Source organism: Pristis pectinata, chromosome 8 (genome assembly GCF_009764475.1).
Source record: "Pristis pectinata isolate sPriPec2 chromosome 8, sPriPec2.1.pri, whole genome shotgun sequence".
In the NCBI taxonomy this organism is placed as follows: domain Eukaryota; kingdom Metazoa; phylum Chordata; class Chondrichthyes; order Rhinopristiformes; family Pristidae; genus Pristis; species Pristis pectinata.
Window position 1 is genome coordinate 51,281,781 of NC_067412.1, and position 17,892 is coordinate 51,299,672.

General features: G+C 39.6%; 1 protein-coding gene across 7 annotated transcripts in view; it reads right to left on the minus strand.

Moving 5' to 3' along the window:
- Window positions 1-486: 486 nt before the first annotated feature.
- The window catches only part of klhl13 (kelch-like family member 13), a 177,674-nt gene continuing 160,268 nt past the window's right edge, over window positions 487-17,892 (minus strand). For all 7 annotated transcript variants that reach the window (XM_052022019.1, XM_052022020.1, XM_052022021.1 and 4 more), the window contains 2 exons: window positions 11,142-11,255; window positions 487-2,700 (listed from right to left, as the gene is read on the minus strand). In XM_052022019.1, the coding sequence (XP_051877979.1) occupies window positions 2,213-2,700; window positions 11,142-11,255 (602 nt within the window). In that variant the 3' untranslated portion in view covers window positions 487-2,212. The remainder of the gene's footprint in view (window positions 2,701-11,141; window positions 11,256-17,892) is intronic.

Genomic DNA, 17,892 nt, shown 5'->3' on the forward strand with positions numbered 1-17,892 from the left:
TTTCTCCATGGCTCTCTACATTTCCATATCTACGTACCACCAACGCTTCCTATTCTTCATTGCCCTGATTCTTCTATGGTTGCATCCTCCAAAATTTGTCTTCTGAGCATACTCACTCCTTGCCAAGCCACAAATGGAGCCACATGTTTCAGTGCATCAGCTCCGTGAGTTTTGAAATTCTTAGTCACAAATTTATTCCTTTAAATGAAGTCCATGATCCCTGCCAGTTTAGATAAAAGCAAATAGATTATTCAGACCCTTAACTGATGCTACTGCCAGAAGGCAATCAAATGTAGACAGAAGACCGATGCTTCTCTTGGGCAAACTGGAGGCCACATGAACTGTATTAAAATAACCAGTTTATTTTTCTTCTGGGGCCAAGCTTTAAACTCATCAAATCTATTTATCTATCTATATATATATATATATATATATATATATATATATATATATAGATAGATAGATAGATAGATATGAATAATGGGATTGTTAACTGTCCTTGGTATTGCATTATTGCATTCCTATCCATGCCTTAGAGAAAAAAAGATATTAAAACAGATGACCCCAAACTTCACAGATGTTGGCCTGGAAACTATATAATTCTGAGTTTTGTTTTAAATGCTAATCTCCATGTGAACCCCCTACAAATTTTGACGTACTCCCAGAGATTACTGCAGATATTAAAATACTCCTGTGAACATTATTGCACTCTTGTAGATTACCTGCAAAAATTCACATGGTTTCAGAGACACCTTGTAAATACCAACACACAGAGGATACCCTTGGAATCTGGTGAACTTTCAGATTCAGTCACGGGGATCCTCTTACAGAACAGAGCAGTTGGATGAACACTTAGAATACTGGTGCTTATATTGCACTGGGTTTAAAAAGCCCTCCAGCATTTCTCTGCTTGAGATAATTGATTAGATCAATCAATGCTCTACAGCTGTGCCAATGAAGCCGATCTATGAGGTAGGGATTTCTTTATGTTTGGTTCAGGGCTCATCTGATTTAGTGCAGTCAATCAAAATAAAAATAAGAGTTGAAGCTGTGAATGTTCATTAAAAATGAAAGTAAAAATATTATCTTCCTCTGAAGTGCAGAGTTTAAGAACATACTTCTGCTCATGTAATACTAGCCTGACCAGAGTAAAAATAAAACCGAAATATCTTGCGTCCAAAATGAAAAGAACACAAAACTTGTATGAAAGATTTACATCCAAAAACTTAATTCTTTCTCTTTTCACCTTCTGATTGTAGTGTGCTATTTCCTCCACTTCCTGTTTATGCTGTCAGATCATTCCTTTAAAAACAATTAATGACTTCAAAGACAAAAAAGTCAAACATAACAAGTTTTGGAAAGGATGCAATTTAGAAAGTATGATGGCCTGATGATTTCAGTTAAACTTTTATTGAACAAAAAAATGTTGAGCATCATAGTTCACGTTGACCGAGCTGCAGCAGCTCTCCTACTGTTGCCACAAAGTGTGTTAAATAACTTCATCAACCAATACGTACAGAGGAGAGGCACAGCGCGCAAGTGGCCTGTACAGCAAACAAGGAGCAGGCTGGAGCCGACCAGGGTTAAATCAAACTAGTCAGCTCTTCAAATTCAGCAGAAGTGAAATGATGGTAGCACAAATACTGCACACTAGAATCCAAACTGTCAGAGCCGTGTTTAACTTAAGATACCAAAAAGACAAGTTTTGTTTTGTAACTTCAAATAGGTTGGGCAACTGATTAGTCAGGGTCAACATTTTAATGGAAAACAGCCATGTGACAGGCTACCTTCCCACATCTATATGTACTGTATTAAATTAGTTCTCAAATCTTGAAGCCCACAGTAATGAATATGCACGTATAGGTTAGTTATTTGACTGTTTTAAATGAATCCCAGAGGGAGACCCTCTGCATTGCAACTGTCTAGGGAAAAAAAAAATCACACTGTATAACAGTTAAATCATTGAACCTTTTCAGACAGAGTTCAATCCTGGACATATATATTTTGTTATGTCTCTCTTGTAACAGGCAGACAACTGATGCCAACAGTACTGCACAAATAACTCGATCCACTGTTTCTGTCATTATACTCAAGTCACTGCCTATAATAGTTACTACCGAGCAAAGTAGGCAGAAAATCTTTGATATTAATTATGATGCTGTGCAAATGAGTTCTTTGTAAGAGCTGAAGTTAGAGCAGTTGTGTCCCTTTTCTAAGGTGCAGATAGAGGCGATTCTCGGGAAGGTGACCCATTATTTTCATCCGGTGGAAAGACTGTAAGAGTGCATGCTCTGATTCCTCCCAGTGACTCAGGGAGATCAAAGACTTTCTGCCATTCATCCTTCTCAGGGTCGTACTTCTGAACTATCTCCACCATGCAGCGGTTGTTCCAGGAATACCCTCCAACCACGTAGATCTTGTTTTCAAAGACCGCCACACCTACATCACTCTGCCCACGCAACATGGCCGCAATGGGGGTCCAGTGGTCCAAGGCAGGGGTGTAGAACTCGCAGCTCAAGACATCGTCGTAATCACTGGTTCCTCTGAAGTGATTCCCTCCAATGACGTAAAGTCGATCTCCAACCGTGCACATGCAATGCAATCCCCGAACTGTGGTCATGGGAGCTTTCTGGGTCCACTTGTCTGTGTCAGGGTCAAAGCACATGAGTTCTTTTTGAAAGGTATCATGGGTAATCCCTCCTGAGGAACAGGAACACACCAAAAACAATGAGAAGGTTTCTTTTGTGAAGTTTATTCCCTCCCTCACCACCACCAAGAAAATAAAAGAGCTTTCAACTTTCAACTATTCTTTTCTACTTTGAGAAGCTTCAATATATAAAAGGAATACCAAGACACTTTACAGAAGCATTGTCACTCAAAGAAAATTGATGCTAAGCCTATTACATAAAAATTAGGCCAGTCAACCAATAAACATAGTCAAAGAATCTGACTTAAAGTAGCATCAAGAAAGAAGAGAGGCAGAGAGATTTTGGGGGAAAAAAAACAATCTAGACCTGGAGGAGATTGAGGAACAGGACCATGAAGGGATTTGAAAATTAGGGCAGTATTTTTAAGATCAAGGCTTTGGCTAATACCGAACCTGCTTAAATCAGCAAACTCAAGGTTGAATATTTCTTGATCTGGGTTGGGATGTGGGTAGCAAGGTGGCAAACTTCAAGTTCAGAAAGAGTAGGTCAAGGGAAACCAATCATGAGTGCATTTGAATGCCAAAGTTGTGACAAGGCATTGAAGGGTGACTTCAGCAGCAGATAAGTGTAGAAGGAGGTGGAACTTGAGTGGAAAAAGGCAGTTAAACTGATGGCAGCATTATGAGATCCTAAACTCAATACAAAGTCAAATGACATCCAGGCTGCAAAACTAAAAGTGTGAATTAATTAATACCTTTTCCTATTGAGAGGACATCAGATCAATATTAAAACATAGCCCACATGAATAGGCTACAGGTTACTTAACAGTTAGCCCACCATTCAAACAGATCGTTATCTGTATCTTAATTGTCTACATGCCTTGATTCCATAATTCTTAACATCACCCTTTATCCAAAGTCAATCAAGCTTAGTTCCAAGTGTTCAATTAACCTAACCTAAACAACTGTCTTAGGGAGAGAATTCCGGACTGCCACCACTGTTTATGGCCTCCTTATTCAGAGACCCCTGATCAAAGGACAGGTCTTTTCATCTATCCTACCAAATCCTTTAATCATCTCAATTCAATCAAAGGAACACAAAACTGACAATTTAGCCCTCTTAATAATTCCTTGTTATCTGTATTTTTGAAAACAAATATCTTGACAGTGCAGGATACTTGAATGTAAATATGTACAATTAAAATTTCTCTTTCTTTAGGGCAGGGATTAATTCATTTTAAAATTAGAGCAGTGAGGTTGGCAATATTAATGAACACTGTGAGAATATAACAGCAAATGAGAGATGCAGTTTATGAAGGACAGGAGTAGGGATGATGACATTTTCAGGAACAATAGGGCAGTGAAAAGAGGCGTGTGACAGTATTTATAAAGCATACCATCTCTGAGATCAATTCACAGTGAAAACTATGTAAACTAAGTTCACCAAAATATGCAGATGAAAGAGGTGGAGATTTACTGATGCTTCACAGGGAATGCCTGAACAATAATATCAGATGAATCTAGCTATTCAGAGATCAGTCTGAATACAGGTAACAAACATGATCAAAGTAGGAAAATAAAGAAATAGGAACAAAAGAAAGACTGGCATTGATTTAGTGCCTTTTAGATTCTCCCAAAGTGCTCTATACCCAATGAAGTACTTTTGAAATCCAGTAACTGTCAAGTAGAAAGCATGGAAGCCAATTTGAACTACAAGGTTCCACAAACTGCAGGGAAATAAATAGGAAGCCTATTTGGTAAATTGGTTTATTTTCACATGCACCATTTTTCACCAGGTACAGTGAAAAACTTGTCTTGCATACCGATCATACAGATCAATTCATTACAAAAGTGCATTGAGGTAGTACAAGGTAAAACAATAACAGAATGCAGAATAAAGTGCTACAGTTACAGAGAAAGTGCAGTGCAGGCAGACAATAAATGCAAGGTCATAATGAGGTAGATTGTGTGGTCAAGAGTCCATCTTATTGTATTCAGGAACTGTTCAACAGTCTTATAACAGGGGCGTAGAAGCTGTCCTTGAGCTTGGTGGTATGTGCTTTCAGGCTTTTGTATCTTCTGCCTGAATGGGGGGGGGGGGGGCCTGCGCGGAGAGAGAATGTCCAGCATTGGTGGGGCCTTTGATTATGCTGGCTGCTTTACCAAGGCAGCGAGAAATACAGACAGAGTCCATGGAGGGGAAGCTGGTTTCTGTGATGTGCTGAGCTGTGTCCGCAACTCTCTGCAGTTTCTTGCGGTCTCGGGCAGAGGAGTTGCCGTACCAAGCCGTGATGCGTTCGGGTAGGATGCTTTCTATGGTGCATCGATAAAAATTGGTGAGGGTCAAAGGGGACATGCCAAATTTCTTTAGCCTCCTGAGGAAGCAGAGGCACTGGTGCGTTTCCTTGGTCGTGGCGTCTACGTGGTTGGACAAGGACAGGCTATTGGTGATGTTCACTCATAGGAACTTGAAGCTCTTAGCCCTCTTGACCTCAGCACCATTGATATAAACAGGAGAATGTGCATTGCCCCCCTTCCTGAAGTCAATGACCAGCTCTTTTGTTTTGCTGACGTTGAGGAAAAGGTTGTTGTCATGACATTATGTCACTAGGCTCTCTATCTCCTTCCTGTACTCTGACTCATCACAGTTGAGATACTGTCCACTATAGTGGTCTCAACTGAAAACTTGTAGATGAAATTAGAGCAGAATCTGGCCATGCAGTCATGCGTTTATAGGGAGTAATGTAGGGAGCTGAGGCTGCAGCCTTGTGGGGCACCATTGTTGAGGATAATTGTGGCGAAGATGTTGCTGCCTATCCTTACTGATTGTGGTCAGTTGGTCAGGAAGTCAAGGATACAGTTATAGAGGGGGGTGTTGAGTCCCAGATCTAGGATTTTGGAGGTGAGTTTGCTTGGAATTATAGTACTGAAGGTGGAGCTGTAGTTAATAAACAATAGTCTAACGTAGGTGTCTTCAGTGTCCAGTTGCTCCAGAGATGAGTGTAGGACCAGGGAGATGGCATCTGCCATAGATCTGTTTCAGTGTTAGTTGAATTGCAGTGGGTTGAGGGTGTCTGGGAGGCTGGAGTTACTGGGTGCCACGACCAGCCTCTCGAAGCACTTCATGATAGTGGATATCTGAGCCACTGGGCACTGTTTGCTCTTGAGATGTTGGGGCTGGGTTTGACTTTCCAAGCACCATGTCAATTATCCTTCTTAGTTTGTTATTCCCTTCTCCAGAGTTTCTTTATTTCACTGTTAGTCACTTTTATTTGGCTCATACCACTCATTGTCTCTTTTCTAGTTTTACTTGCCACTCTCCATTATGTTGGAGAATTCAAAGTAAATATCCAGTTTCCAAAAGAGGATGGATGTACTTGAAAGAAGTCGTGGTTAGGATTATGACAGTGATGAGGAGTCAAAAGCACCCTGATTAGCTGAACAAAAAAGTGGCATGTAAGGTAATGTATCCGAGGAGGATAATCAAGGTAAGGAATTCACCATAAATGCTTGGATGCTGAGAAGTATGGAAGAACAGAAGGATCTTGGAGTGCATGCTCCTGAAGTTAGAGGGACTTGTGGATAAGGTAGCTTTTGGAATACTTTACTGACTGAGACACAGAATATGAGAGCACAAGAAAGACTACAGATGCTGGAAATCTAGAGCAACACGCAAGTGCTGGAGGAACTCAGCAGGTCAGGCAGCATCTATGGAGAGAAATGAACAGCTGACGTTTTGGCCCGACACTCTTCATCAGGACTTATATAAGAGCATGTAGGTCATAGTGGAAATGTATAAAACCAATTAAGCCACAAGTGAAATAATGTGCATAGCTCTAGTCACCAGACTATAGGAAAGATGTGATATTAGAGAAAAGGCTGGGGAATTTTAGTTACAAGCAGATATCATCTAAGCTGTCGTCATTTTAGTAAGTTCATCTTGATTAGTGGTAAAAAAAAATTATTGTGGTTAGTCAGATCAGCCATGATGTTGTTAAATGGTGGCGCAGGCCTGAGGGGCCAAAAGACCTACCCCTGTTATGAAATTATATATTTATATGCTCTCTTTAGGGCAGAGAGATTTTGGATAGGTTTAACTGAGATGTATAAAATTATCAAAAGCCGAGAGATGTTGAACAGGAAGTACCTATTTCCCTTTGCAGAGGATAATAACTAGGGGACCAAGCAGGAGGATAAGTAAGGAAAAACATCATCCAAAGAATGGTTAAGGGTCTGGAATTAACTGCTTAGAGGAGTTGAGGCAAGAATCCTGAGCACATTTAAAAAGAACCAGGATGACCTAATGTGCCATAACCTACAAGGCTACTGACAGTTTTGATTCCTCCCCCACTCACAATTCTGCTGGCCCTGATTCCCACCAATTACATCAGTATCAAATGCCAGTATTCCCTGATCCCTCCCAATGTCAAATGCTAATCTTTCCCCAATCGCCATCTAATGCACCATCCCAATTTCAGCACTATAAGACAGTCTCTTCAATATGCCCCCAAGAACACCATGGTATTATTCTTACCCTTTCAATCCCACCAATTACCAGTCCTTTGCTCATCCCTCTGATTCCATCACCAAGCACTGGTACCTTCACCACTCCAATCCCCCAACCATACAGATATTTACCATATAACTTTTTCAATCAAGATAATCAGAAATTTTTAAAGAGATTAATGAAGTTATTATCTCAATAAATTTATTATAATACATAGTTAGTCATAATCATTACCATGCCTCCTCCATACCTGCAATGCCCCCACTACTGTTGGTATCTCGTCCCCATGCTGTGATTCTCCAACCAAGTATAGGTCTCTCCCTCACCTGCCCATCCAATGTCACCACCAACTACAGGTATCACTCTTGGCCCTTCGACCCCACCACAAAGCACCAGGATTTCCGCCACTGCTCCCATCCCCATACCATACAGGTATTTCCCCTGAACCTCTGATCTCTGCACAAGTGCCCATGTCTCTACTTCACCCCTCCAATCCCACACCAAGTATGGGTCTCTTTCCCATCCCTCTGATCCTCCCATCAAGTGTCAGTTAATCCCCCATCCCTCTAATCTTCCCACCAAGCGCCAATCTCTCCTTCACCCCTCTGATCCTCTCAACTAGTACTTATCTCCAAAGCCTCACCTATCTGATCCCATCACCACATGCTGGTCTTCCCCACCCTCTGATTCCACCAAGTGATGTTTGGAAATGACTACTTAGTGGTACATTTTTGCCTACAAAATTGAGCAACATCTCCTCTATTACACCTAGCAGACAGCCAATAATCAAAGCAACTGATAAAAAGGCTAAGTGACAAAGTGATCCATGAGGAGGATGTGTATAAAGATTGAGTGATTGAGCTGGTAACAGATTAAATATTTTTTCCTTAAGGAGCCCAAATTTGAGACAGTGTGCCAGGTGTGATCTCAGCAAACTCAGTCAGTTGAGCCAAGACTTCGCTGGTCATGTAATGCATCCTTCTTACAATGACAGATCAGCATTCTATTTATCTTCTTAATTGATTGCTGTACTCTACTGTAAGTGTTTTTCTTTTTTGAGAACATGCAGATATCTCTGAACTCCAGCATGTAATAGTCTAACATCATTTATTTTTTTTTATTTTTCTCTACTTATTATCAAAATGATTAACCTTGCATCTCCCCTCAATATACTCCATCGCCAATGTTTTGGCCACTGATGTAACCCACTGTATCCTTTTGGAGGCTTTATTACCCCTCAACTGATTTTTTCCACCTATCTTTGTGTCATCAGATTGTTTACACTCAGCTCTTCATCCAAGTCATTAATATAGACTGCAAGCAGCTGAGGTTACAATACAGATTCCCCAAGTCACCTGACTAGTTACAGCTGGGAAACTTGTTAATGACCTGCTTATCACTAGCTTTAATTGTTGCTAACTAATCCTCTGCTCAGATATAATCATATTGCATTATTTTTAACCCCATGATCCCTTACCTTGTGCAATATTTTATTTCAAGGCACCTTATCAAATGCCCTATAGAAACGCAAATATATTACTGGCCCCTTCATTACCCTGCTGATTACATCCTCACATTCCTTCCTTCCTTAGTCATGGATTCCAGCAATTTCCCGATAATTGATGATGAAATCAGGAAGCACTTTTACATAGAGATCAGTAGATATTTGCAACATTTTCTTTCAAAAGATTGTGGAGTCTGGGGGATAATCAGAAGCTTTTAAAGAGACTAATAAAGTCCTGAGCTGTAAAAAATCTAAGGGGTATGTTGCTACGACACTTTCATTGACTTCAGGAACTGGCTGAAGGAATTTAGTATCGACTACCGGTTTCTGTCAAAAGCAAGAATGTCTCAAAAAGTGGAATGATCAAGGTACTGAAAAGACAATCAAACCCACACATTTGTCTCAGAAGCTCCAAGATGGGTGCAAAATAGTCAAATGAGTTCCCAACATCAGTAATGGAGTCAGTTCTACATCTGCTCAAAAGAGCTAAAGCATGGATGGTAAGTGCCAGTCCGGCACAAATTTTGATAACCATATTCAGAGGAAACACTTTTGAAATCCTGGCTGGACATCAGTCACAGTTAAACCAGTGTCAGAGAGAAGAAAACTGAATGTTATATTCACATCCTTAATTCCATAAAATGTAGCAACTTGGAATGTGCTAGGCTTCTCACATGGAAGAAGCAGAAGCTCCCCTGGGCTAACTTTTACAAATTTTCCTATGAAACGAGACCAATAAAGCTCCATCAAATAGGACCAAGGTCAACTCTGTTAAACTATAACAAATGAGCTTTTGCTAATGTGCAGAATTAATCAGATTGCAGAGGTGCTAGCACTATTTAAAGCTGCTTCAGACCAAGTCAAATGGTGAATAACTAATGTTTAGTGTGTTATCTTGTGGGGAGAGGAAACTGGAAGATGTGGTGCCTGCAATGTACAGTTTTTAGGGATGACAAACTTAATAATATTATTTGACTAGAAACTTATGGCTTGAATTGTTGATATAAATGGGAAAATATGCTTTAATATAGAATGCACCTTATACCACAAATCACCTTATATATTCATTGTGCCCTTATTCACACTTATGTTTACCTTCCTTAATAGAGATAAAAGGATTGGGTTGAAAAAAATTACTGTCTGCTGCAGCAATACTTGGGTGGCCTGACATTTGAAAGAGATCTGCACTTATGTTGCATCTTTCACAACCAAAGGTCATCTGGAATCACTTTAAAGTCAACAAAGTACCTTTGAAGTAAAGACTGTTATAATACAAGAAACATGGCTGCCAATTTGCACTTGGTAGGCTTTCATGAATATCAAATCAAACTGTCTTAGTAATGTTCATGAGTGATAAATATTGGACAGGACAGTATAAATTCATTAATATAGAGTCTGATTCCTGTTGAACAAAATAAAAACAGAAAACGCTGGAAATACCCAAGACAGGCAGCACACCTGTACATAGAAAAAACAGACAGTATTTTAGGTCAATCCAAACTATTGAACAAAGGCAGGTTCAATACATTGTCAAAAATTAGGTAATACTTGGTGTCAGATTATCAAGTCATTTATCTGCTGTTTCTGAATCTTGATTTGATGCAGACTTTCTGCCATATTGCATCATAATAATGACTATATTTCAAAATTATTTCATCAGCTATGATGTGTTTTGGGACATGCTCAAATTTAGAAATTCTGACATTCCATATTCTTTTCTTTCATCCGTTGAATGTTGTCTAAGTTAACTACAGAGGTATCAGCCACTGCAGCCGTGCAGGTGGATTGGAACACAGAATCAAACTGATTGATAATCCTATAAAGTTGTAGATCTGACTGACAAATATGCCTGAAATGAAAGCTGAATCAAGTACATAGGATAGAAAGCAAGAAGATTATGAACATACAGAATATTTATGAGCTCAGCACAAGTACTAACCTGAATGTTGCACTACATAGGAATGTGCAAACCTGTGATAAAATGTCAGGGGGCAGCACAAGAAAAGCATTTTTATTGTTTCAACAGAAGTATAACTAAATACTTTGTACTGCTTATGAAGATCCAATCAAACAAATTTACAACTATTCTATATTGCCCGAGTCTTGGTCTGATGGAGCACATCTTCAATTCTCTTACCAGTGCCAAGGTAGTTATGTGATGCACATGATTTATTCCAATAACTCAGAGTACAGTGACAATTATTCTCTTTTCTATCCTGGAACCTTGTTGCATTTACTGAGCTGTTGGCTAAATTTATACAAACTCAAAAAGAACAAGGTCCATTAATGGGAGCTGCCAAAAACTACAGCATATCAGGTATATTGTTCAAATATGCAAATTTGTGACACAGCAGAGTGAAGTTACATTTAAAGCCTGCATTCTACATTGATTTATGGAGAGTCAAAAAACACTGAAGATTCATAATTATGTTTGCTACAAATCTTTCAGCTAAGTTCAAATAAGAACTGGAGCTATTAACTACCTGAAATATACATGAAGCTGCCGTAAACAGTCCCAGCATGTCCATAGTGAGGTTCATTCATTTTGGCCACATAGTTCCATTCATTGGTTCTTGGATTATAGCATTCCACAGTGGCTGTTGTAAAGAAATGAGAAATGATTATGAAATGTTACATAATTCAGAAAGCACTACTCATTGTAAAGGTTTACTGTGCCATTATCAGTATTGATTATGGGGGTATTCTGGTTTCCAATAATGAATGATTATACAGAAATATGTAACCATTAATATTAATATTAGCAATATACATACCCATTACTTTTCATAAATAGATTTATATTTTATTCATTATAGATCAACATCATATCCCATGTGGTGGATAGTTCTCCAGGCCATTTACGCCTATTGCAGTTGAGTTTATTTCACTTTGTTTGCATTCATGTCTTTTTTTTACACATAGGGCTTGAGATTACACATTGGGATCCAAATTTCAAACACCTAACATTTTCTTCTGAAATTATGGTAGTAAAGTTGAAGTTAAAAAAAAACAATAATTATACTCCAGCAGTATAGAACATAGAACATAGAACAATTACAGCACAATTCAGGCCCTTCAGCCCACAAAGCTGTGCCGAACATGTCCCTACCCTAGAAATTACTAGGCTTACCCATAGCCCTCTATTTTACTCAGCTCCATATACCGATCTAACAGTCTCTTGAAAGACCCTATCGTATCAGCCTCCACCACCATTTCCGGCAGCCCATTCCACGCACTCACCACTCTCTGAGTAAAAAAAACTTAACCCTGACATCTCCTCTATATCTACTCCCCAGCACCTTAAACCTATGTCCTCTTGTGGCCACCAATTCAGCCCTGGGGAAAAGCCTCTGACTATCTACCCAATCAATACCTCTCATCATCTTATACACCTCTATCAGGTCCCCCCTCATCCTCCGTCTCGCCAAGGAGAAAAGGCTGAGTTCCCTCAACCTGCTTTCATAAGGCAGCATCCTTGTAAGTCTCCTCTGCACCCTCTCTATGGCTTCCACACCTTTCCTGTAGTGAGGCGACCAGAACTGAGCACAGTACTCCAAGTGGGGTCTGACCAGGGACCTATATAGCTGCAACAATACCTCCTGGCTCCAAAATTCAATTCCCCGATTGATGAAGGACAATACACCATATGTCTTCTTAACCACAGAGTCAACCTGCGCCGCCATTTTGAGCGTCCTATGGACTCGGACCCCAAGATCCCTCTGATCCTCCACACTGCCAAGAGTCCTACCATTAAGACTATATTCCGCCAACATATTTGACCTACCAAAATGAACCACTTCACACTTATCTGGGTTGAACTGCATCTGCCACTTCTCAGCCCAACTCTGCATCCTATCTATATCCCTCTGTAACTTCTGACAGCCCTCCAAACTATCCACAACACCCCTGACCTTTGTGTCAACTGCAAACTTACTAACCCACCCCTCCACTACCTCATCCAGGTCATTTATAAAAATCACAAATAGTAAGGGTCCCAGTACAGATCCCTGAGGTACACCACTGGTCACCAACCTCCACTCAGAATATGACCCCTCAACAACCATATAGTATACCATAACAGTATAAAAATTATGTCTTAGAAATGTTCCTCTAATGCTTGAAGAGGATTCCATTTTCAGTGTGATACTCTATTTGTTGAGAGTTAATTACAAAAGTTGCAAGTCATATTTCCTTATGAAATAGGAGGAAGCCATTTGGCCCATTGAAGCTATGGCAGCCCTCGGAACAATCAAATTAATCCCATTTCCCAATTTAGTTCCCTATAACCTATTCTCTATCACTTGCTACCAATTTCACCCTGATTTTCCTCCAACCAATCACACTTAGGAGAATTTACAATAGCCCATTAACCTACCAATCAGCACATCTTTTGGAAACTGTTTATCTGGGGGCAGACCAATAAGATCACAGGGAGAACGTGCAAACTCCACACAGAGAACACCAGAGGTCAGGATTGAACAAAACCAATGAGTATAAGTCCACCCTGCTCAACCTTTCTTTATTCTACAAACCTTTCATTCCAGGAATCAACCTAGCGACCTTCTCTGCACTGCCCATATATATTGTTCCTTCAGTATGGAGACCAAAACTTTACACACTACTCAAGGTGAGGTCTCATCAGCACCTGTCATGCTGCATCAGAACTTCCCTGTGTGTATACTCCATAAATAAAGGTCAATACTCGATTACTTCCAAATCACCTGCTTTACCTGCATACTATCTTTTTTGTGTTTCATGTATCAGGATTTCCTGAAGTCTATGTATGCATCATATTTTGGTCTCACTGTTTAAATAATAATTTGTTTTTTTTTATTATTGCTTCCTGAGAGGATATCCTCATATTTTCCATCTGACAACTTGCCCACTCAATCTACTTATATCCTTTTACGATGTCCTTGTGTCCTTCTCACAAGTTGCCAACCCAGTAGTTCTTGTACCATCAGCATATTGGTCTAGAGTGCCTCAGTCCCTTCATCCAAGACGTTAATGTGGATTGTAAATAGCAGAGGCCCCGGCTCTGATCCCTGCTGCATCACACTAGTTCATGATTGCCATTTGAAAATTACCCAATTATCCTGAGTATGTATTCTGTTAATTAGTCACTCCCCTATCCATGTCTCCATATAATCCTCAAGCCCATACAATTTTATCTTGCACCTTAACTTCTTATGTGACATCTCATCGACTGCTTTCTGGAAAACCAAATACGCCATATCCACTGGCTCCCCTTTAACCACACTGCTTGTTATGTCCTCTATTAATCCTAACAAATATGTCATACATGATTTCTCTATTATAAAACAAACTTGGCCCTGGTTGATTGTCTTTGGATTTTCTAAGTGTCCTGCTATTACATTTTTATAAATGGATTCTAGTATTTTCTCCAATGACAGATGTCTAAGTGACCTACAGTTTTCTGCCTTGTCTCTCTCCTTTGTTGAAAGATGGTGTTACATTTGCTGCATTCTATAGAAATTTTGCTAGATTACAATCAATGTATCCTCTATTTCTGCAGTCATTTCCTTTAAGACCCTGGGGTGCAGGCAAGTGTTCAGCCCTTAGGCCCATTAGTTTGCCTAAGTCTCCATCATTAGCCAAAAAAAAATCATTTTAAGTTTCTACCTTCCTATAGGCCCTTGATAACCTATCATTGACAGGATGTTTTGTGTCTTCTACAGTGAAGACCAATCCAAAGTAACAATATAGAATTTCTGCCATTTCGCATCAATTCCCCAGTCTTTCCTCTAAGGGATCAAAGTTTACTTTAGCTACTCTCTTCCATTTTACATGCCTGTAAAAGCTCTTACTGTCTACTTTTAAATTACTTTCTAGTTTCCTTTCATACTCTATCCATTTTCTTTTTAAAATATATGGAGTCATCTGTTGCTTGTTTCCAAAAGTTTCCCGACCCTCTGGCTACCAACATTGAATGTCTTATCTTTCAATTTATTATCGTGTAAAGTCACTGCCTGTGATGTCAGTGATATTTATGGCATTCTATCTACCTTCTTTCCATTCTACTGATAAACACTGAAATCCCTTGAAATACTCAAGACTGAATTGAAAAATAGTGAGAATAAAAAACTTTCAAGTAATTTATAAGCTTTCACATTTGTCTATGTTAAGTGTCATCCAATGAGTTTATCTTTATGAACTATTTTGACAAATTCTCTGTAATATAGATCACTTTTAGTAAGGCATAGAGAGTTTTTACAAAATTCATTTCAAGGAAGGGAATATATTCAACGTGATCTGTTTTTGGAAACACAAGAGACTGCAGATGCTGGAATGCGGAGCAACAAACAAACTACTCAAGGAACTCAGCAGCTCAGGAGGCACCCGGAGAGGGAAATGGACAATCAATGTTTTGGGTCGAGACCCTTCATCTGGACCAAAAGATAGAGGGGAGATAGCCAGTATAAAGAGGTGAGGGGAAGGGGTGAAGCAAGAACTGGCAAGCAATAGGTAGATCTAGGTAAGGAGGGATGATTGCCAGATGGAGGAGAGAAGGGTGGAAATACGACAGACTGGGAGATGATAGGTGGAGGTAACAAAGGGCTGCAGATGAATCTGATAGGAGAGCAAAGTAGAGCATGGAACCAAGTAAGGTAGGTGGGGTTGGCAGATAGCAAGTGGGGGCAGGGGACCTAGTGGGAGGAATGTGTGGGTGATGGGTAGATGGTGTAGGTGGAGGAGGGGAAAGAAACAGGGTGTAGACAGAATTGGGTAGACCAGTAGGGGAGATACAGGGACAGAGGGGGAGCAAGTTACCATGATCTGTTTTTCCACTCATGTATTTATAAAACTGATAAATTACACAAGCAACAGGCATTGATAAATATTTGTACCGCACCTCGTGCACCATATTGCCATTTCCCTCAGAAATTACTCCACTGTGACCTATTATACTATTGTGAGAAACTGCAAATTCAATAATAAATCCTATCATGATCGCCAATTCCTGAAGTCCTATACTTCAAATGTAACAAAGTTTAGTGTCAAACTGAGCACCTTTAGACATCTTGGAAAGTACACCTCGTGATGTTTAATTAATTTGATAACTTTACATTAAAAATAGTTCCATTGGTATATCCCTGTTCAGGTCTGTGTGAGTGTTAATAGATAATGCAATGTCTGTAATTGTACTTGAATATCCTATATGATGTTTGGGTGATTCTACCATCTCATGTTTCCAACAGAAAACTAGGCTAACTGGATGTCAAAGAATCTGCCTTACAGAAACATTACTCAATATTAGTGCAATGCAGTCATTTCAGTATTGTGTACTTCATTAAGCACCCCCATTACAATCAATTAAAATCATAAATTAAGTAGCTCTTATGTTATTTAATAACATGGTGGCTTGATTCCAAGAGCTGTGGTTGGCAAAAGTAAATCCACTAAAAGCATTCCCTACTGCCAATGATTCACATTACATGGTACCCACCACCCCACCAGTTCAATGATTAAATGGTTTCATTTCAAACTAAATAAGACCTGTATACATCAAATGTTTGACCCTCTCAGAGGGACACTAGAGCCACATACACAATTTAAATAAAGGTACTGGTAGAACAGTACTAACTAGAAAAATTCCTTTTGTGCTCAGGACAGATGGTAAATTTCTCTAACAGCAAAAAATAAAATTGGTGATGCTGAAAACCAGAATTAAAAACCAGAGAATGTTGGAAATACTCATCAGGTCAGGCAGCATTTGCAGAGAGGGAACTTGAGTTAATGCTTCAAGGCAACAATCCTTCATTAGAACTAAGATAATTTGGAAATCAAGCATATTTTAAGTTTCACAGAATAAAGGGGGGGGGGGGTGAGAAAAAATATTTGTGATTGGGTGGAGAGCAGGAATTCTGAATGACAAAAGTGCTGGCAATGTCAGCTGAAAGAGGGTGGTAAAGCCTAGTTATTCACAGTTGATCTGTCTAAACGGTGTACATAGGAGACTTAGGAAAAGACGAGGAGAGAGAGTTGTTCAGCTGACATGCATCATACAGCTTATTTTATCATTTTAGCAACTTCTCTGTCTTGTTTGTCACTCAAGCAGCTCCAACTTTGTTTCTCATACCTCTTGTAGGAACTTACTTAGTCTACACCTGAGACATCTGCTCTTCAGTGGTTACCCACTGTTGCTTTACAGTTTTACTCACTAATATTTGGTCAAACTTTACCGTGGTCAGGTTCTTTCTCAGCCTATTGAAGTTAGCCCTTCTTGAATCAAAACTGGGGTAACTGAAATCACCTAGTAAACAATTATAAAGATCTTTCGATAGTTCTCAGCAGCTTTTCTCTTGCATCTCTTTCTCACTACTTTGTTTGCCATAGAATACCTCCAGTGATGTGATAGCTTTCTTCTTGCTTTGCAGCTCTTCACCAAATCGATTCTATACTCGACCTCTCAAGGACATTCCCTCTCTTCAGTACAACATCTTCTTTAATCGGTACTGTCAAACTACCTTCTTTGTTTACTACCTTATCTTTTGTAAAGACATTGTACACTGTGCTAGAATAGTAAGCTCCATTCTTTGTTGAGTCATGTTTTAGTTGTCACTAAATGAAAATCAAAAATAAACAAGGTGATCCCCTCTACACTACAGAAACCAAATGCAGATTGTACTTGATTGCTTTGTGGAGCACCTGTTTAAGGAACAGCACCTCAGCTTTAGTCTGGGCACAATGCAGCCTTCCAGACTCAACGCTGAACTCTCCAATTTCCAACTCGTTTTCTCTCTATCAGAACCGACCATTTTTGCTTTAAGTCAATGATGTGTACATTGGAGAAACAAAAGACTGCAGATGCTGGAATCTAGATGAAAAACACAATGATGCTGGAGGAACCTGCTGAGTTCCTCCAGCATCATCAATGTGTACATTGGCTCAGTTTTTAAATCCCCTCTTCATTAGTACACCTTGACCTGCTATTAGCAACACATCACACCTCATTACGTAACTGCTCCATTAATAACTCAGCCCACAGCAACCCTGGTTCCAACTACCACAGATATTCCCTTTGTCTTTGTCCATCCCTCCCTGCACCCTACCTAAACTTAACATTTCTGTCTCTCTTTCCCAGTTTTGATGAAGGATCTTTAGCTAAATCTTTTGCTCAGTTTCTTTTTTCACTGATGCTGCCTGCTGAGTGCTTCCAGCATTTTTTTAATTCTAGTTATCATAACATCATAACCTCACAAGCAGCTCACC